This window comes from Leptosomus discolor, chromosome 3 (assembly GCF_034619465.1).
Source record: "Leptosomus discolor isolate bLepDis1 chromosome 3, bLepDis1.hap2, whole genome shotgun sequence".
Lineage (NCBI taxonomy): Eukaryota > Metazoa > Chordata > Aves > Leptosomiformes > Leptosomidae > Leptosomus > Leptosomus discolor.
In genome coordinates this window covers 37,615,515-37,636,537 of record NC_141393.1, presented here as the reverse complement: position 1 = coordinate 37,636,537, position 21,023 = coordinate 37,615,515, and the positions used below count along the sequence as shown (strand labels likewise).

At 41.5% G+C, this 21,023-nt stretch overlaps 1 protein-coding gene across 2 annotated transcripts in view; it reads right to left on the bottom strand.

The window, feature by feature from the left end:
• Window positions 1–21,023, bottom strand: part of ZFYVE26 (zinc finger FYVE-type containing 26) — a 55,764-nt gene that overhangs the window by 2,410 nt on the left and 32,331 nt on the right. Inside the window, exons 27-40 of one of the 2 annotated variants that reach the window (XM_086463603.1) lie at window positions 19,827–19,925; window positions 16,762–16,919; window positions 15,686–15,855; window positions 14,319–14,347; window positions 9,620–9,741; window positions 9,308–9,528; window positions 8,526–8,673; window positions 7,227–7,436; window positions 6,170–6,385; window positions 4,162–4,359; window positions 3,648–3,850; window positions 2,627–2,768; window positions 1,548–1,607; window positions 60–242 (exon numbers count right to left, since the gene is read on the bottom strand). In XM_086463603.1, coding sequence (XP_086319729.1) covers window positions 60–242; window positions 1,548–1,607; window positions 2,627–2,768; window positions 3,648–3,850; window positions 4,162–4,359; window positions 6,170–6,385; window positions 7,227–7,436; window positions 8,526–8,673; window positions 9,308–9,528; window positions 9,620–9,741; window positions 14,319–14,347; window positions 15,686–15,855; window positions 16,762–16,919; window positions 19,827–19,925 — 2,159 coding nt within the window. The remainder of the gene's footprint in view (window positions 1–59; window positions 243–1,547; window positions 1,608–2,626; window positions 2,769–3,647; window positions 3,851–4,161; window positions 4,360–6,169; window positions 6,386–7,226; window positions 7,437–8,525; window positions 8,674–9,307; window positions 9,529–9,619; window positions 9,742–14,318; window positions 14,348–15,685; window positions 15,856–16,761; window positions 16,920–19,826; window positions 19,926–21,023) is intronic. The other variant, XM_086463602.1, reaches the window with a different exon arrangement.

Sequence of the window (21,023 nt, the reverse complement as noted above, 5' to 3'; positions counted from 1 at the left end):
GTTTCCCTGTGCATACACCCATTTTACTTCAGAAGGGACACAATGCGGGACAGAATTACCTCAGCAGGAATGTTCTTGAACTCATTTAGACAGTTTAGGATAATGTTATCGCCATCATTTTTTGCTGCAACTCCAGACTCACTGACACACTTGAGGAGCTGCCGGATCTCACTGTACTTCTGCTGCTTCACCAGCTGCTTTGCCACTTTGCTGTACACTTCTGTAGCCTCCAGCTGGAAGTCCTAGAGATAGGTGCAACATCAGAGCAGATTCTCAGCAGGTTTTCTCACAGGGAGTCTATACAATTGAGACAATCTCTCCTAACGACAAAGTATCACACCATGCTTCAAAAAGTCAAAGCTGTTTTGGGGGCCTCTGATCTTCCAGTCACCACTGCTCAGGGCTTAAAGGTTTTCTATAATCACAGTGGTAAAACGCAATTTTGCTCAAGAACAAGAGCACTGTTACCACCTCCTTTCCTGGCAAAAAATCAGTTTCAGTTCTTCTGGCAAAAGATCTCTCCTAGGTCCCTACCCACCTCTCCCTCACTTAGCAAGCTCCCACTATATTCCTCCAGCCACCCCACCAGCAGCCACCCTGAGAAACAGGAGCCAACTGACCAACATACACCTCCCATACAAAGGAAGCAATGATAAAAGCTGTGGACTGATCCTGCCATGAGTAAGGCAAGAGGAGAAATAAAAAGGAAGGAAAGAGAAGTGATACTATGCAGCTGGATTTGCTGTCTCATTTTTACTGGGGGATAGTGACTGCTGTTGCTGCTAAGAAGTAGTATTTTTCTAAGGCTCTCCACCTCACTACAAACAGGCGTTCTGCCTTGTACATCCTGACCTGAAAAAAGGAGAAGAGCCTGACATATCCACAAATACTCTCTGTGTGCCACCTCTGTCCAGAAGTGGCCCTGCTGTACCCTCTGTCACAAACAGGCAGCAACTGCAAACTGCACTGCTTGAAGCAGTGTCTTTTAGCAGCTCCTAATATATGGATGAGAAACACAGAAAAGTTTGGAGGCTCGTAAGCTGTGCTGACTGGTAAGTACCTCAACTTCTACCCACACACGAGGAAGGAGAGGTCCCCAGAGAGTTTCCAGTTAATTACTTCGCTCTCTCAGCCAGGAGAATAGTACAGAGACAGCCCTGGCCTTATTTATTCACTGTGTCTTTGCATGGCTGTCATGAACTGCAGAAAGCTACCAAGCCAGAGCTCTCTACTCACATCTGTGACTGTGGTTTGCCAGAGTTAAGTCAATGAACAAGGTGGACAGCAAAGGAAATACTATATTTAATTCCTTTGTAGGACCCAATTAGTTTGGAAGCGTCCTACTGAAGGAGCATCTTAATTTCTTTCCCAAGCTTCCTCCAAATACGTGGACATTTAAGACTTAAACTAGTGACTTTTCTCACAGGAGGTTTTTCTTTTTGGGGACTAAAAGACATTGTGCAATCAAAGTCTTTTGCTTAAACAATTGCTGCTTGCAGGAGTTACATTTGTAATAATCGTGCTTGTTATATCAAGTTTTTCCATACCTGAAGGACTCTAAATGCAATCCCAAACCCCTCCTCAATGTTTTTGCCTTCCAACATGACCTGAAAGAGAGAGGCATAGGCCAAGCTTGGGGATGCACATTCCTTTTTCATTACATACAGTTAAATAATAATGCATTTCCAGATTTTGCCCAGAGGCCAAAAGACAACGCATTGCTTCAACAGAAGACAGCACTACCCCAACAAGTAGAGCGAATATAGGGTCTATTACAGAATCACAGACTGGCAGGGGTTGGAAGGGAGCTCTGGAGATCATAGAGTCCAACCCCCCTGCTAAAGCAGGAAGGCCTAGAGCAGGTCACACAGGGCTGCATCCAGACAGGTTTTGAATATCTCCAGGGAAGGAGACTCCACAACCTCCCTGGGCAGCCTGTTCCAGTGCTCTGTCACCCTCAGAGTGAAAAAGTTTTTCCTCATCTTCAGATGGAACTTCCCGTGCTCCAGTTTGTGCCCATTGCCCCTTGTCCTGTCACTGGGCACCACTGAAAAGAGCCTGGCCCCATCCTCTTGACACCCACCCTTTAGATATTTATAAGCGTTGATGAGGTCCCCTCTCAGTCTTTTCTTCTCCAGGCTAAAGAGCCCCAGGTCTCTCAGCCCTTCCTCATAAGAGAGATGCTCCAGTCCCCTAATCATCTTCATAGCCCTCTGCTGGACTCTCTTGAGTAGTTCCCTGTCCCTCTGGAACTGGGGGGCCCAGAACTGAACACAGTTGCCACACACTGATTCTCTGTGGGACACTGGGCAAGTTACAGATGGAGCTAAGCTAAAGTTAAGAAGGGTTAAGAGTAACAGCAATATTTGCCTTGCTTCAAAATACAGTAGGATATACAGTCAAAAGGCATGCTTGAACATCGAGGAGAAGAGCTCCAAGTTTCTATATGTTCTCTGCTACTTTGAGGAAAACCAGGAATTTTTCATGAACGGTAAGTCGCATACACGCACACATAACCTGCCTGTGAAAAATACAAGAGGCTGCTCCAACCATCAAACGTTTCAACTCATGTATCAAGTTGGTATTGCTGATGAAAAATAGGCTGTGATGAAATAGCAATAAGTACCTTGCAAGCAACATCCATTTTCATATTGTTGTTTCCAAAGAGTGTGGGCAACGAGGAACCTGTCATTTGAAAGGTTCCTGAGCTCTCACATCGATGCAGGAACTTTGTTACTTCCATCTGCAGATCAACTGTACTGATGTGCCTAGACAGAGGAAAAATTCTGACTTTAAAATACAGAAAATGTCAATTATTATTTGTGTGAACTTACTAATTTCTTGAACACATTTCAAAATAAGACATATTTCCAAACATCAATTATTTTACTTTTCGACTCTGTCTTTTGTGTGGCCAAGTCTGCATCAGTGAGATACTTTTCAGATCTGTGCACTTAACACGCACCACAAGCTGAAGGTGAGCACTTGTTCACATAATTTCAAAGTGAGCCAGAGAATCCAGATCCCAAATAAACATCTGCTCCCTCTTTTCCACCTCACACACACTCCACCCCACCTCCTTTTAATTTAGAGTCTAGCCTAAAAAAGAGAAAGGGAAAAAAAGCCCTTAAGAAAGGTGAGATACAGAAGTCCAAGTACTAGAGAGATGTGGCTAAATTTACACTTCAACTTCTGACTACAGGGATTCAGTTATGTCTGGCACTTGAAACTTGTACACAGTTGAATGCTGTGAGTTAACCCTGGCAGGCAGCAGAGTATGACAAAGCTGCTTGCTTTGTGGAGAGGAAAGGAAGAGTAAAAGCAAGAAGCCTTGTGGATTGATAGATAACTGTCTATGCACTGTAGGACTTCTGTTTATTTTTTACATTAAAGAAAGGTAGATGATACATAAGACTCATTTTTAGTAAAAACAGTTGCTTGTCTCACAGGTTGGGTTGTGGGGGTAAAGGTAATGGGAATCCTATACTTGCAACTACATTAACAGTCAGACTTGGGTCAGACACTGCTGGCATGTGTTAGCTAAAGACAACTTAAACACAACCACTAAAAAAAAATCCCAAAACCAAACAAAAGACAAAAGCCTGAATTTCCCCTTTCCTATAATTTAGCTTCTTGTTTACAGATACCTCGACACATCCGTAGCAGACATTTTCTTCCGAAAAGTGAATGCCATTTTTTTCCTCCCTGAACTTCTTGAGACCTCCTGCAGGTAGACTTTGAGATGGTCCTTGATCTTTAGAAGCCATGTCTGTCTGCCTCCCAGGTCAGTGTAAGACTTTGCTCCATGAGTAAAAAATCTAATGCAGGTCATGGCAGCACGAACGTGATCCTAGAAGAAATATACAGAACACTAAGACAGACCAAATTACACCACCTTCACTAATTGCTGTCTGTACTGAAACGCTCACACAAAGCAGGCAATGCTCTGTTTTCTCCAAAACAGTAGTTAAGCTACTGCAACATGTCAGATCCATAGCAGGCCAGCTTCCGCCAGGCTTAGGCCTTCCTATCTGTTTTTCAGGATTTGAAAGTAGCAAAAATATACTTGTCCATCATGCAGATTTACACCAAAGTAAGTAACCAGAAGTCTGACAGTATTCAACATTTCACTGAAAGAGATGGCACCGACCCTCATCTTACCTTCATGAACTGTTGCAGCTCATACAGAATATGGTAGTAGTTTTTTCTCTGCAAGTATTTGCAGGCTGCAATCAAGTAGACTCCCCAGCTCTCCAATCCTGGATCGATGGTTTCCAGCAAGTTCTCCAACAGATGCAGTTTTCCACTTTCATAACTTGGAATGAAGATCCCTTCAATGAACACTTCTGATGGAGATTCCTACACAAGCATCAGAAAGGTAGCTTGAAGCAAAGCCACTGTGGCTTGTTCATTTTTCTTATATAACATAAAGGAGTATTAAGTGACAGAGAGCAAAAATTAATAAATAATTTGGGTTGGAAGGGATCTCCAGAGCACATGTGAGACAAGCCTGACTATCTTCCCTATAATTATCCACTGGTAGCTGAAAACAGCACATACAGCTCCTTTTGCCTTCTCTTTGTCAAGCTGGAAAAATCTAGCTCTATCATTCTCCTGAGGTATCATGTGCTTCAGACCCCTAGCCACTTTGGTGGCCTTCCATTAGACTTGGTCCACTTCAGCACTGTCTGTTTTGTACTAGGGAACCCAAAACCAGGTACAGATGAAACCTCACAAGTAGTGAGCTGAGTGGGATATTTACTTCCCTTGACCATGGTCTCGCAAATGCAGCCTCACAAATTGTTACTATGGAAAGAAACAGGTGTGACAACATGGCCTGCATAAATGCTCTAAAGACATGATATGGACTTTATTTTATTTTTTTTTAAATCTCAGATTAAAATACCAGCTACAAAGCCTGTACACATAAAATGTTTCCAAACAACCAGCTGCAAAGTGTTTCATCAGAAGCCTCATACCTTACAGCTTTAAGGAAATAAACCTTCCTCTCTAGTTTGCATGATCACTGTCAGCCTCCTCATCCAAAACTTCCACATCAAATTGTATGTCTGGAGTATTTTCAAAGTCAGCTGTTAACTAGTGAAATTATTTCACCAACATCGCAAAAATATGCAACTTTTCTTTAAAGGCAAATTTAAACTGATATAAAGCACATATTTGAAAAACAAATTTGCCATGTAGATAAGTGTATGAGCTTAGAATGACCGATGATACAGTGGGAAAGCAGAGCTAATAAGACAACTTAATTTTCTATTAGTAAAGCTCATAAGCAGACTAAAGATAATGGAATTTTGTGTTGCAAGTTGTACAGTCTCAATAAGAATTAGTTCAAATAATAATAAAAAAATACAAGCACAGAAACTTAAAATAGAAAACAAACAAAATCCCACGCACTTATCAGCTTTCAAGCTGATGAGATGTAATGGGTTCACATCTCCTCCACACCTCCAAAGAAGCACTCTTAATGAATTAGTGAGAACCTCAGAATAATTTCTAGCTTTAATTGTAATTTAGCACACACAGAACTGTTTTCTCCAGACATTCTTAAGCCCTCCTGTATTATGCAGTTTTCCTTAGGGAGAATTGGAAACTGCTCTTTGGCTTCCCTAGATTTCCGTGCTTTGGGACATGATACTGTATTCCTTCATATTCCTAACTGTTACCCAAGTGCAAACATGGCTGGATCAATAAACAATACCAAGAAACAGAGCCACTGTGACAGAGAATAAAGTGTCTAGTGTTGTCAGCAAATTGGAATTCAAAATTTTCCTTCTTGATTCTGAACTCTATAACAATAGTCTCTGGTCTTCAGCTTTGTAGAAAAAATACAAAGTGCTGTTGGTGCAGGACCTCCATCAAAAAAAAATAAAGCACTTTCTCCTCTCTAGAAGCCACACAGTGTGTTTCAACACAGTGGGGAAGAGAGATTAAACACAAGATGTAAAGATCAAAGTTATTTTTTCATGTCACTGAATTCCTGTCAGTCACTGGATAGTTTGTGTAACAACATTTAGGACCTCAGAAAACTCCTGTGCAGAAAAACCCCCGGAATGCTGCATGATGCTCGTTACCACCTTAGACTGGCCTTGAAGTCCTCTTAGCTACTTCTCAAATTTCAATTTAGGTGATACCAAATTAGATTACTCACCTTATTTAGCAAGTGAAGCAGTGCTTCTCTCATACAGTCATGCCTCATGTAAAAGCTTATTATTGCCAGATTAGTGCCATAACTATGTAAATAAAACAAGCACTCTTGATAGTAGCTGTTGTGTTGAATCTTCCCTTCACACATCATCTCCAGAGACAGGCTCCTTGTTCTCAGTGTTGCTTCAAGTTCCCTCAATGTGGCAAAATAATCATCATCCTGCCGTTAAAATGGAGAATCAATGATGTAAGTAAGAGGAAAACTTTCTTTTCAGTTAGATCTTGTCACTCAGCCCTGAAGCATTTCTGTTACTGCTGTTTTTAAAACAGATACCACTTTAGACGGGTGAGAATCCAGTAATGCTTTTTATAAACACTAGATTGCAACCCTGCTATCAACAGAGGTGTTGAACGTTGCTGTAGCTAGCACAGCTATTTCCAGGGACAGACAGGAAGATTTTTTTAAACACAATTCCACTGTCAACAGCTACTTCAACAATCTAGTTCAAACAGGCTTCTTTAATTCTCCTAAAATATGCACTACTAAGAGGTCCTTCATCATTATGATTCTGCTGCTACTTAGCACTAAAAGTCAATTTTTGGTACCTAATCAGAACTTCCAGAGCTAATCCCAAACCATGTAATACTGCTTTTTGACAAGGAAAGAAGAGTGGGACAGCATTTGTAAATTCTCCTTTGAATGCCTACAAAGTTATCAGAGTTTCAGCAGAAAAATGGCATCACCGTGGCATCATAACATATTGTTGGGATTGAGTTTAGCTTCTTCAGATGGTAGTAACAACAGTACGGCTTCTTTCCTCTCCACTAAGTACACCCCAAATTACTATAAAATCCTATTATCTGGTACTCAGCCACCAATTCACTGTGATGAAACAGCTAACAAATTTCTCAATGACATTCAGTTTGCAATATGCAATCACGACAAAAGAAGGAAAAAACCCCTAACACCTGATACTGTAACATGCATGAGATGTGTATTAAAACATCATTACTTGGCTTTGCTATAGCCCTTCAGAGCAGACAGAAGAGAAAACTCTTACCGCAATGAGTATGGGCTTCACTGTGGACTCCAAGTACTGTATCACATCCTGGACCAGCCTGGAACCATGGTTCAGCTGGTTTAGATCCATAGGTGGCTTTAAACATCGGTTAAACTTCTCTCTCGCTGAACTCAAATTTCCAGCTTTAAGGCAAGCCATGCCCCAGGCATGCCATGCTCCACCTGGATCCAACCCAGATTTTGTTGAAACCTAAATTCAAAATTGTTTGTTGATATTGCAACACAGTCTCCACACAGAAAACAGGAAAACTGACTTATCACACAGGCTGTGATTGTGAACTTTCACTCCACACTCCTCATTAGAAACAAAACAAAACATGAAACAAACCTGTGCTGATTATTTCCATATTACTGGCACAAAAGGCCAACTACCAAAACATCCATGATCTCCAAACTTGGAAGTATTTTTTTTGGTACAAGTTTAAGCAGCCATTTATCTGGGAAACTTCAGTTCAGCAGTTTTAAAACTCAGGACATTTTCACATCTGCTTTTCTAAAGCGGATGATTTTTACAGAGCAGAACTCATCAGGTTTGTGGTTTACAAATAAAAGCAACACAAGACGCTTCACAAACTGCCCGGATACTTCTTATTGCGCATAACTTTGCTGATCAAATTTATTCCTGGTCTTCTTTAGTAGACCAGCTGCCTTCAAACATGTGAACCCTTTTTAGGGTCCTCTATTCCTGCTGGTTTTTACCCCTTAAAAATCCTAATTCTGGTGGTAGTATCAAAATCCAGTTCTCAACAAACTGCAATGCCATAAAACAGACACAATAATCCTGGGAGCAGGAAGAAGATAGAAGATGATAAACTACACCAGATGAGCTCTGATAGATAGATTTGCCACCATTGCTGATTTCCAAGTGCGTGCTTGGGAAAGGTGCCTTACTAATGTCTGCTGTAGGATTACGGACAAATGAAATCAAGCATACAAGCTTCAGATAAAGTCCTGCCACAAAGGAGGTCTCAGCCCTTTTACTGGATGCCAGATTCCTCCATTTAATGACTTTCTTGCAGTTAGTGCATTCTAACTTTATTTGTACTGGGAGGCAAGGCCCCTTCCCTTCAGCAGCCTGCACCACAGCAGGACTTTGCCGTCTCAGAATTTTTTTCCAGTGTTCAGAAAACTATTTCTTCCTTGTTTAAAAACTTAATCCCAGTTTGTAACTGTTTAAATATTGTCCATTTCACACATCACATCCATCTGAACTCAGGAGGGAGAAAACCAAGCCGCTACAGAAGCATTATTAACCCTGACATCCCTCCACTGTCATTACCTCTATAGCTAGTTGATAGTACTCTGCTTCCAGCAGACTATTTCTTAATCTTGTTACTGCTGCAGGGAGAAGAATCTGATCCAAAGATGGTATTGGACGGTAGGCAGCAGCAACCAAGATATTCAACACATCCACTTTGCTGATGTAGCTAAGAGAAAACAAACAAACAAATACATACACTTTCGCCGTTACCATACACTTAACTGCATGTCAAAGACAACTCTCAGAACAGTGGTTCCTAGTCACCAGTATACCAGGTTTCTTTACCCCCACTATCCTATTCAGACTATTTTTTATTGTGGTTTTTTTGCCATATTCAGTGGAACACTGGCAGATGCTGATTCCAGACACCACCTATACATTACCAAATCAAAATATATTGTACACATGAAATTTATATATTACACTTGCTGCCTCAAGCTCTGTAGGACAAAACTTGAGGAAATTATAAAACGCTCATTCTCAAGAAGCACAGGTTTAAAATCCTGTACTGAAATACAGACTGAAAGCAAATACACAACATCAGAAGTAAAATATTTACCCCAGTCCTTGTGAATTATTTCTCTCTGCTCTGTGAATTTTCTCAGTAATTATTATGTAGTCATATTACTCGAATTTCTACTATTTGAACTCTTACATTGTTCTCACATTATGAACATTTCTTCTTTAAAATGTCCACAGTGTGAACACAAAACAACTCTCCCACCCTCTGTTCCCCAGTAAAAAAGGATAATGGTCTTGACAATACCTCAATACATCCTAGCAAACATCTGATAAATCACCTGTCACAGAGAGCTAGATCCTGACTCCTTCCAGCTTTTACAAACATCATTTTGGCACTGAAGAGCAATTGTTTCATGATGTCCATAAGGAGACCAGCATCCACCTCAGGGTTAGTGAGCCCTTGGGACAACTTGCAGCAGTGCTCTATCAGTTGGTGGCCACACACTATGCTGTCACTGTGCAGGCTAAGGATGGCAATACACAAGGAAGAGCTGGGAGCCTGACAAATTGAGGAAAGACAGACAAGCATGGGTACTGAGGTAGTTCTCCAGGAAACTGCTTATATTGGACTGTCTTTCTCCAGACCTCACCTGTTCATAATAAAATTCACTGCGTACAATTTCATTCTCCTCTTCATTCAGGGAAAAAATCCATTCAAGCTCAGTTGTCTTGGGTATTCGCACCACTGTGGAATATTCATTATTAGAAGTTTCTGCAGCCAGAAAGACACCAGGTAGAATCATTGTACAAGCAGCAACAAACCTGGCTAAGGACACACAATGCAGATTATTCCTACACTCTCATAAAACAGTAATCTGTAATCCTCTCATTGTGCCACTTCCTGCCAGCATCACACATCCAGCACACAGATTACAGAAACATTTCCATTCCTCAGCAGGCTGCCAAATTGTACCTAAGCTTACTCTCACTGTTACTAATACCCTGTCACCACAAAACTGCCTCTAGTAACGTGTCTTCAAATGATTATCCAACTCTTACCCTAACGGACATCAAGCGCAGTAACCTCTGCTCTTTATCCTTCCCTCATGCAAGTTATTAAATATTTCTGAGCAGGAGGGAAGTGGAAATAAGAATACCATGCTTTACAGCTAAAAAGGGAAACTGAAGAACAAGTTGTAAAAGAAAGGGTAAATTGACTTAACTGCCTGTATCGTCTTTTTACAATTCAGGTTATCTGAACATACAGTCCAGTAGCTTTAAGACAAAAGACTGTAAGAAGATAAGCCTACTCCTTACATTAAGTTTTCATATAAAATAGTACTGCAGAAAAGTGGCATTTTGATCAAATGATTCAAGAAATTTAATTTCTGTGAAAAGTCTTTTTCTTTCCTCCAGATAAAGGAAATTTCCATTTTGAAATTGGTAACCCAGAATACCTACAAATCAAATATTGTCTGTCATCTGAGGGCAGCTAAGAATGCACAAGACCTCTCATGCTCTAGTTTGTGATTGTGGTTCCTAGCAGAAAAACAACGGCCAATCTCACAATGCTAAGAAATGGAGAAGAAAACTAATTTGCTACTCTTTCCCCTTATCAACTTCTTCAACTTGGACAAACTTAAAAAAAAAGTCTCAAAATTCACTGTTCTAGATTTTGCAGGACTGTTAGAGCGTTTAGTAACTCTAAAACTGTAGGGTGAATAAAAAACCACCCCTACACTACTTCTAAATTGAACTGGAAACCAGAATAATTACAATAAACCAGGCTTGAAAACATTCGATAAGCCTTCTTCATGGTCTCATCAGGTAATTTAGAAAAGCAGAACAAAACACTTTCCCTCTTAAATCTGAGGATTTCCATATTGTTCTTATTCACTCATACGGGCCCAGTGGTGTGTAGCAACGCTGCAGGCAAAGAAAAAGGTCTAACCAGAAGCAGCAGCTCAGAAACTACATTTCAGCTGTTTCAGTCTCGTAACAAAGGTAGTAGTAAAGCAAACTCCTGTCAACAGCAAAAATAAAAAGCTCAAATAGCCCATCATACTTTAAAAGGGAAAAGTAAGGAAAAACATTCTCATTTGTTTTGTAGCACAAATACAAATTTTGCACCATGTTTCACATTACTCCTATAAGCACTTCACATAACTATGCTTTGGTCTGCTGGAATTTCATGTCAGTGTAGGAAAATTTTGCAGAATCATCTCAAACACCAGACTAAGCAATAAGCAGTAAATACCTTCTGAGGAAAAATGGCAGAGAAAAAGTCTAAACCTAAATTTTTTTATTATTCCTGAAGTGTTATGAGGAGCACGCCAGAAGGCTGTGCTGCCATTCAGCGAGACCTGCACAGGCCAGAGAGCTGGGCAGAGAGGAACCTAATGAGGTTCAATACGGGCAAGTGTTGGGTCCTGCACTGGGGAGGAATAACCCCATGCACCAGGACAGGCTGGGGGTCAATCAGCTGGAGAGCAGCTCTGTGGAGAAGGACCTGGGAGTCCCGGTGGGCAGCAAGTTGACCATGAGCCAGCAATGGGCCCTTGTGGCCAAGAAGGCCAATGGTGTCCTGGCATGCATAGAGAAGAGTGCGGCCAGCAGGTCAAGGGAGGTTCTCCTCCCTCTCTACTCTGCCCTGGTGAGACCACATCTGGAGTGCTGTGTCCAGTTCTGGGCCCCCCAGTTCAAGAGAGACAAAGAACTACTGGAGAGAGTCCAGTGGAGGGCTATGAAGATGATTAGGGGACTGGAGAATCTTTCTTATGAGGAAAGGCTGAGAGATCTGGGTCTGTTTAGCCTGGAAAAGAGAAGACTGAGAGGGAACCTCATCAACACTTGTAAGTATCTAAAGGGCGGGTGTCAAGAGGATGGGGCCAGGCTCTTTTCAGTGGTGCTCAGCAACAGGACAAGGGGCAACAGCCACAAATGAGAACACATGAAGTTCTATCTGAACATGAGGAAGAACTTCTGTATTTTGAGGGTGACAGAGCACTGGAACAGGCTGCCCAGTGAGGTTGTCATGATAGGGCTAAGATTTAAACCTAGGTAAAAGCATGCTTTTTGCTGGGTTTTTGCATTAAAGCAGCTATCTTGGGTCAGCTATTTTGACATGAAATATTTATGCTTTCTCTTGCCCTGATGATAGCGCTAAGACTTTCTTGTATTCACCATGTTAAGCCTGGTTGTTTTAAACTGTGTAGTTTAGTCTTTGAGAACCATTTGATCTTATACTCTCTGTCTGTAGTTTCCATTGTTTGTTAGAGAATATTTTTTTTTTTACCAGTTAGGATATAGCGAACTTAATCATGTGTTTGTGTCAAGGAAGGACAGTTTGTGTGATCTTTGATGTCTGGAAGAGATAGACATATCTACATATGTAAATAACAGGAACTTGGAATAACATCCAAGTAAAGCACGAGACCAGGGGACACAAAAAAGTGTTCAAAGGACAACTGAGCATGAGCACAGGTTGGGGTTGAAGAAAGGACAACATGAGGAAGACTATGGACGACCACCAGAGGGAGAAGAGACCCCTACCATAATTTAACTGCGCATGTTCCAAAACCATTAGCATATAGTAATGAGTCCTAGGAAAGTATTGAATATTATAATTAGTTCTGAGAAATTGAATGAATATGCACAAGTTAAACTGTACTTAAGCTACTTTGTGAGACCACTCCGGTGGAGCACTCTGGTGGAGCAATCCCCAGTGCTGTCCAAATGCTGCAATAAAGAATGCCTGGTTAATAACACTCTGTTATTGAGTTTTCATCTCAGAGTCCTTACCCAGCCGCATCTAGCCTCCCACCTCGGTGAGGAGTGTTAGAAAGCAAGGGGGTTTGGAAGCTCCGAATTTTGTTTTGGTGGAGTCTCCTTCTCTGGAGATATTAAAAACTCACCTGCACACGATCCTGTGGGACCTGCTCTAGCTGAACTTGCTTTAGCAGGGGGAGTGTAAAAGCCAACTTCTAGCTCCCTGAAACAAAAGCAGCCTGATGGAAGAAGATAAGGCGAGGGAGGGGCAAAGGCCCTCCTGAGCCTTCCCCTTAGGATGTCTCAAACACTTGCAAAGTACCCAGAAAACAAAAACTGGGTTGATGATGTGGAATCGGGTTATCCGATAGGCCCTGTACTCAACTGATAAGGCCAACATTTGCTTATTTCATGTTCAAAGGATATGACTGGAGGAGGGAGCCCTGTGAATATGGGGCGGTTCTGCTCTGGCCCAACTTGTTTTGTTCTCAGGACCACTGTACCTGATGAATGGCCGTTCGCATATGTTAATTAAGATTAGCACTCATCCACCCACTCAAATCGTGCTACACATTATCTGGGGAAAGGGGAAACTTGAGACTAAGTAGTGGGGGGTCGCACTGATACAGTGAATATAAACAGGGGAGAAAAGTGACACGATGGCGGGGCAGGGTATTTCAAGAAGAAAGAACACTACCACCACCACACAGAAGAGTGCTCCTAGGAACCCCCGCTGGCTGTACCAATGCTGGGACCTGGAGCGGTGATCTATCTCTTTCTTTTTTCCTCTCTCTCATTTTACTTTTGGACACTATCAAACTTTTTGCTGAAGTTGTTGGGGTTTGTTTGGGAGAATTCTTTTGCATTGCAATTAAATTTAGATTTAAACGAGCCTCCAGAATAATTGTCATTATTCTGGATTGCCACACAGAGTATTTTAAAAGATCACCTTCCCCTAGCCCACTGAGTGGGACAGGACAGGGGGGTGGACTAGATGATCTTCAGAGGTCCCTTCCAACCCCTACCATTCTGTGATACTAGATGTGGAAATTAAAGAGAAATTACTAGTCCATGTTCACACAATCAGCAAAGGAGGAACTCAGGATACAACCTGACCCATGAGAGGGGCTTCATCTTTTGCTATCCCCCGGCAGCGTGGGGTACCAAACACCACAGCACACTGAAGTGGTATTCAGAGTTGTACTATCATGGTTTGTAAAAAGAAGATCACTCTGTAGTGGGCTAATTATTTCCTACTCATACCACAGCCTCTCACTGACTGTTTTTAGTATGCAAAGTACATTTTCCAGCTGTTGTTTTTCAGTTTGTTCCTTTAATCCCCATCCAGCACATTCAATACTGGCTCAGATATCTCTCCTAAACCTCAGTTTCCATTCACAGAAGTTTGGAGTGCTCAGTTTCAGCCTGCACATGCAAAAACCATCAGTGATATTTTCTAACTGAAGTTTTGATCACCCTTCAGCTGCAACTAGATGTGGCAGCTTCCTACCTCTACCTCTGCTGCTAATCAGGCACTTAAAAAAAAATAATATTGAAGTTTAACATTACTCCATTCCTTACCTTCCACTTGGTCCTGATCTTCTTTTCTGCTGTAATAAAATGACAGAAAGAAATATCATGCCTACTCCAGCACAGGGGGGAAAACATAGTTTGAAAAGAGATCAACATGGCTAGCCTTTTTAGAACACTGTCTTGTAAAAATCTAACATCTCTCCCTCCCTGCCCTCTCCAACCCTTTGCCCTGCACCTACTCCCTACTGTCTGGAAATCTAAGATACTGCCTCTGCATTGTTGTATTTCAACTACACTAAGTAATTAGTTCCTATAACCTTCCGTAGGAATAGTACAGTTGCACACATCATAAAAAAGCAGACGCTGAGAACAAGAAGAACTGCCCAGCATTAGAATAAGTCAGAGCTAAAATGAAGTTTTCGGCATCCAGGTCTCTATTCTTAAGATTTAGTTGGTTTTGATATACAAATAGGGTGAGTATAAAAAAAAAACTCAGAGACTTAAGCAATTAAAACATGACAGGTAGCATTCAATCTCACTGCTAGGCTCTGCTGATCGAATCTGGCAGTGTAAGCAACCATTCTGATGCAAACTGGTTTAGCTAGAGGTAACTGCTTGGTTTTTTTCAGAGGTTCCTCTTCAGATCTGTGTAGTATTCCTTTATTTCCTAGCAAGCCTGGTGATACTGCTGTCTGCAGGCTTGCTAGGAAAAGAGGAAATGCAGCTGAAAGTGCTGCTGAAAAGAGTAAGTCTTACCCTCTGTGACTGATAGTATCCGCAGGCTTGACAGGGTCATGGAGAGTACTCACTCTTTTCAGCTGCACTTTTCACCAGCTGGCCTAACATAACACACAACAGATTTTGGTCCAATTCTCAGCTTAAAGCAACCACATAATGAAAAGCTGTTATCACAGCTGTTCCGTTTATTAAGGGCAGTTTCAAAGCGTATCTCACCATGAACTTGCTTTCAAATCCCCAAGGGTTCAAGGAATCATAATCAAGGGATTATGGAACAACATTAAAACACTGATAACATTCAGCTGAGCTGATCAACATGTGATATTAATCCAGGAGCCAAGTAAACTGCAAGAATTTTTGTCACACTGTAGTAGTCTGTGATGAATATGTTTTTCATCAAAGCACTCAATTCTCAGGTTTAATGGTCAATTGATGCTTAAAGAATTAAAGACGTTGTTGCCTGGCTCTCCAGTGTTCTTTCTAATATGAAAAGTAAACTGAGGCATAAGGAACATCCCCACACCTATCAAATCTGAAAATCCCAACAGCTGGAGGCCAAAAAGCTGATGTTATTATACCACCCAGATAAACCTAAATGCTTATTTCTCTCTCATTCCATTCATGTACTTTGCTGCTGTGTACATGAAATTGAGGAGAACTAGAACGGAAGGACTTACATGCTTGTGTCTTGTACCAAGCCAGGCAGATGTTCTCTGTTATAGTAGCTATAGCATTGATCACATACACGAGACAGATTTTCTCTGCAAGCTTCTACTGCCATTTTCTTGGTGGAGCAAGAGCTGCACACGAGCCTGCCACAGCGCCTGCAGTGATGGCGCCTGTTAAACTAAGCAAAAGAAGTCATGAATGAGAAACAGAAGAATTTTACTAAGTCACTTCCTATATCTGACTACACTTATAAGTAAACTTACTCCATTTGAAGAGAGGAAACACCATGCATGATAAAGCTTTTCAGAACTATGCAATGATTGATTCTCACTGTTACAATTCCTTTCTGGAGAGGGCATGGCAAAGAAAACAAAAACAACAGGTGCAGGTATTCAAAACGTGTTTGCTGAAGTCTTGGGCTTCCGACTATTTAAATCGTCTCAGTTTTGATCACAGCGCTAGTTAGATCATCCCTTGGAAAAAGTCAGAAGCTGCAGAGTGTCTTTCTGACACCATCTTATTGTTTTCCAAATTCAAAAGCAACAGACACTTAGAGAAAACAGTACTAAGTAGTAGAAGATAACAGACTGCCAGCACACCTGCAAAACTCAAAATTAACCTTCTCCCTGCACCAATGCAGTTGCTCAAGTACCGGAACAACAGGTTTTAGAAAAGTGTAACCAACAGCAAAGATAACATTTTCTATATGGGTAATCCAAATTATATGATGCTTATGTTATTTCTTGTCGGCACAGTCAACTAGACAGCTTTTGAAATATTAATACTGCTATCATTACACATTTTTGAGATCTCAATTGTCTCCTCTCTGATGACCATATTTCCTCTTTTGGCTCTATCAACTCCTTGCAGAGTCCTGTGAAGTAACTGCTGCCAGTCTCCTCAACCGCACTAAAGAGAAACTAACAGTTAAATATCAAAGGACTGGCAATCGGCAATCTTGTCAGGCCTACACTGATGCAGACAAACTTACTAAAGTAGCTAGTGTCTCTAGAAAACAGACCATGAGCAGGTCATATTAAGGTCACAGTTCTAGGAGCATCTGTACTTTGTTTTTGCTCCTTACCATAGTAAAGCGTTCAGTTTTGCAAACCATACATATCGTTTCAGTGTCATCAGGTATCCATTGCTGCTTTCGTGGTGGCTTCTCAGGAGGCACAAATTCTTGAGGAAACAAATTCTGCTGCAGACTTCTGTCTCTCGGACTTGCAGGTATGGTGACACCTTAAATAGAGCCAGGCCAAGAAAAACATGGAACAGGATTTAAGCTGTTTCATGGAGTCTTGAATCATAGAATCATAGAATGGTTTGTGCTGGAAGGGACCTCAAAGATCATCTTATTCCAAACCCCGGCCATGGCAGGGGCACCTTCCACTAGACCAGGTTGCTGAAGGCTCCATCCAGCCTGGTCTTGCACACTGCCAGGGATGGAGCATCCTCAGCTTCCTTAGCCAACCTGTTCCAGTGTCTCACCACCATGAGGGTGAGGAACTTCTTCCTTGTATCTAGTCTAAACCTGCCCTCTCCCAGCTTCCAACCGTTACCCCTCGTCCTGTCACTGCAGGCCCTTGTAAAAAGTCCCTCCCCAGCCTTCTTGTAGGCCCCCTTCAGGTACTGGAAGGCCACTATAAGTTCTCCTCAGTCTTCTCTTTTCCAGGCTGAACAAGCCCAACTCTCTCAGCTTGTCCTTGTAGGAAAGGTGTTCCAACCCTCTGACCATCTTGGTAGCCCTCCCCTGGATTTGCTCCAGCAGCTCCATGTCTTTCTTGTGTTGGGGGCTCCAGAGCTGGATGCAGTATTCCAGGTGGGGTCTCATGAGGGCAGTGTAGAAGGGCAGAATCACCTCACTCAACCTGCTGGCGGCTATAAGACCTTTCTGGCTCACAAGATGACTACTATTATCTTTCAACTAGGCATGGCAGAATAACATTGTATAAGGAATACATATGCTTTAGGCTAAAATTTTAAGATTGTAAACTTATAGTATTTCAGTATTGATAAGCAAGAGTACATACTTATCAATAGACCTTTACCATAACAATTAGAGAAGTATAAGACACCTTGTCAACATCTGTTCTTGTATCATAAGCAAAGATTCAGAGGAGAAAGAAAAAAAATACCCCAGTATATGGATACCAAGAAGCGCTATAGTGTAAGAGAAGAGAAGACTGAGAGGGGATCTCATCAACACTTATAAATATCTAAAGGGCGGATGTCAGGAGGATGGGGCCAGGCTCTTTTCAGTGGTGCCCAGTGAGAGGACGAGGGGCAATGGGCACAAGCTGGAGCACAGGAAGTTCCACCTGTACATGAGGAAAAACTTCTTTACTCTGAGGGTGACAGAGCACTGGAACAGGCTGCCCAGGGAGGCTGTGGAGTCTGCTTCCCTGGAGATATTCAAAACCCGCCTGGATGTGTTCCTGTGTGACCTGCTCTAGGCTAACCTGCTTTGGCGGGGGAGTTGGACTAGATGATCTCCAGAGGTCCCTTCCAACTCCTACCATTCTGTAAATTCTGTGATTCTGTAAAATATAATCTTAAGGATACCCAGACATTCCTGAAGACTGAGGCATTTCTTTGTTATCTCAGGAGAGGTGTGGTATGGCTAGCAACAGCATATCCCTCCCTGTTCTGGTCCCCTTCACAACCTACTGTGGGGAAATCAGTTCAAAGAGGTAGGAGTTCAAGTCTTCGGGATCTTTGAAACACTCATTGAATCAAGGTTACAGTATCAGATAGGCTTTTAGTTTATATGATGTAAGCCCATTACACTACAGGCTAATTCAAGTGTTCAACATGTCATTGCAGCCCTGCAAGCCACCTTCTGTGTACATGAGTACTAAACTGAAAGAGAAAAAAATCTCCATTCCAATAAAGCTAACTCATGCTCACTCAAGTAGGTACTGGAATGCAAAGGAATATTAGAGGACAACGTATTCAAGTTTTGTAACAACGTACAGATATTAACCTGACTATAATGAGAAAACCTGAAGAGCTACACAGCCCAATCCAAGACGCTGCTGTCACTTCACGTAGGCAGAGCAAGAAGAGGCTTCAGTTCAGGATACAGAACCAGCAAACTGTTCAGACACCCTAAACTGTAGGTCAGGGAATCACTGTGCAGCTCTAGTTCAGGCCCATCACTTGCTGAGAATCACCACCCTTGGAGATCTGAGGACATCCTTTGCTAGTCACAGAATCACAGAATGGTAGGGGTTGGAAGGGACCTCTGGAGATCATCTAGTCCAACCCCCCTGCTAAAGCAGGTTCACCTACAACAGGTCATACAGGACTGTATCCAGGCAGGTTTTGAGTCATTCCCTGAGAGCACAGGCTGTGCATTTCTCACAATACATTACCCTCTAAAGACTGTATCTCTTGCATTAGATGCTGAATGGAACCTATACAAGTATTTGTAGTTGCTTTTAAGGCACAAACATTCTTCAGTTGTTTTAGCTTAAATTATTTTGTTTCTATTTATTGGTGTTTGAGGACTGTAAGTTGAACCTCTCAGACAATACAAGGTGTGCCATTTCTCTCAGGTCACAAGAGGGATCCTAGAAAAAAAAATAATTCAAGGACCAAAAGAATGAAGAAAAAAAAAATATGACAACACGAACGAGATTTCTACTTTAAAACCAAAGTTAAGATCCAGAAGAAAAAGTTACTGAGCAAAGAATAGGAAGACAGAGAGAAGTAACACAATGATGGGCTTCCAGAGAAGCTCTGCCTATATATCCAGAGAGAGTACAGAAGTCAGGACACAGAAAGATTAAACTGCAGTGCCATTAATCCACTAGCAACCTAGCTGTGGCAAAGAGCTAATACTTTTTTTTCCCCTGCAGATGTAGTCCTGTTTCCTACAGTCTGTTCAAGCTTGTTCAGGTCTGGAATGGAAAGGTTTTGTGCTGATTTTTCAGACATTTTGTAGATACCTACCAAAAACGAAGACAGAGCCATACACTTCTTGTTCCCCTTTAAGGTCTCTTTTAATTGGGCCCAAAGCACCCAACTAACCTGCATTAAATGCAACCCAAGTTACTGTTAAGCAGTTGGACACACATACATAGGGGATAAAACATTTAAATAAGAACAGATTGAAAGAAAATGGCACCAAGGTCTTAATCTTACCGGTAAAGCTGACAGGGGATAGTTCTGATGATCCCGATTTAGACAATGCTTCACATTCTAATACCTGATTGAGACTTTCTTGGATACGTATCAGAGAATCTAGGACAAATGGAAGAAAAAAAAAATTGAGAGAACAAAACTGGCCATATATCCAGCTGTTTTTACAAAGATTAGAGGAATCCATTCACAGGAGTACCTAAGAATGTCAGCACACAACGGGACTAGCTATGTAATTACAAATTACTATGTTTTCATGAAAATGAGCCCACAACAGTTCATGCAAAACTATATAAAATTCAATGATGTAACAGAGAGAAAGGAATCCTTATCAAAGCAATGGACTACTGATAGGCACAGGACTAATACAGCAGAGAATAAGTATCAGATGTGAAAACAATTAGTTGATACAAGATGCTCACAGCAAATATTAAATGCTTCACATCATAGTGGAAGAAACGTACTTGCAAAATGATAGGTCATTTGGCAGGAAAAGACAGGTAAGTCTGATTCTTTTATGTTAGCAAGAGCTGCATCTTTAAATCATGAAATGAAGTCGACACTTGAAAACTGGCATAAAGCAAGTTGGCACCATATATGTAGGTATAAATAGATAAGTACACACGCCATGCACTTTTAATACAGTGAAACAAAAGCACTGGACTTGATCTGCAGCACCCCCTGCTGTTCCAGTTCTAAAACCCCGAAAGGAGAGTGCCAAATGCAGGAGAATCAAAGACAACATGGATCGAGAAGGGACTGGCAAACCAGAAAGGAGAACTGTGCTGAGAATGTTCAATAGACCAAGTTTAAAATCCTTTTATATGCAAAAAGGAACAGGAGTCTGATAGGAGGAAACATTATGGAAGATTAAATCCCCATTCTGTCTGGGGGAAGATGCAGTTGGCTGCAAGTTTTAGAACTGCTTAAGTTGTCACTGACTTTGTGTTAAACAGGAATGGAATAAAATTGAACAATATCACGTAAGAGAAAGAGACCCCCAAAAGGAGCAACAGAGGAAAGTCTGAAAAACTTTTGAAGCTGTTGGTCCTTCAGAACATCTATTTACAAGAAAGGCAAAGACATTAAGAACATGTTCTGGGCTAGAGGGAGACTAGATGCATATATCTAAAAATGTTGTGGCACAATTAGTGAAATGATTCTGGGTGGAAACTGGCCTTTCTTTCCCAAGTGATAAAC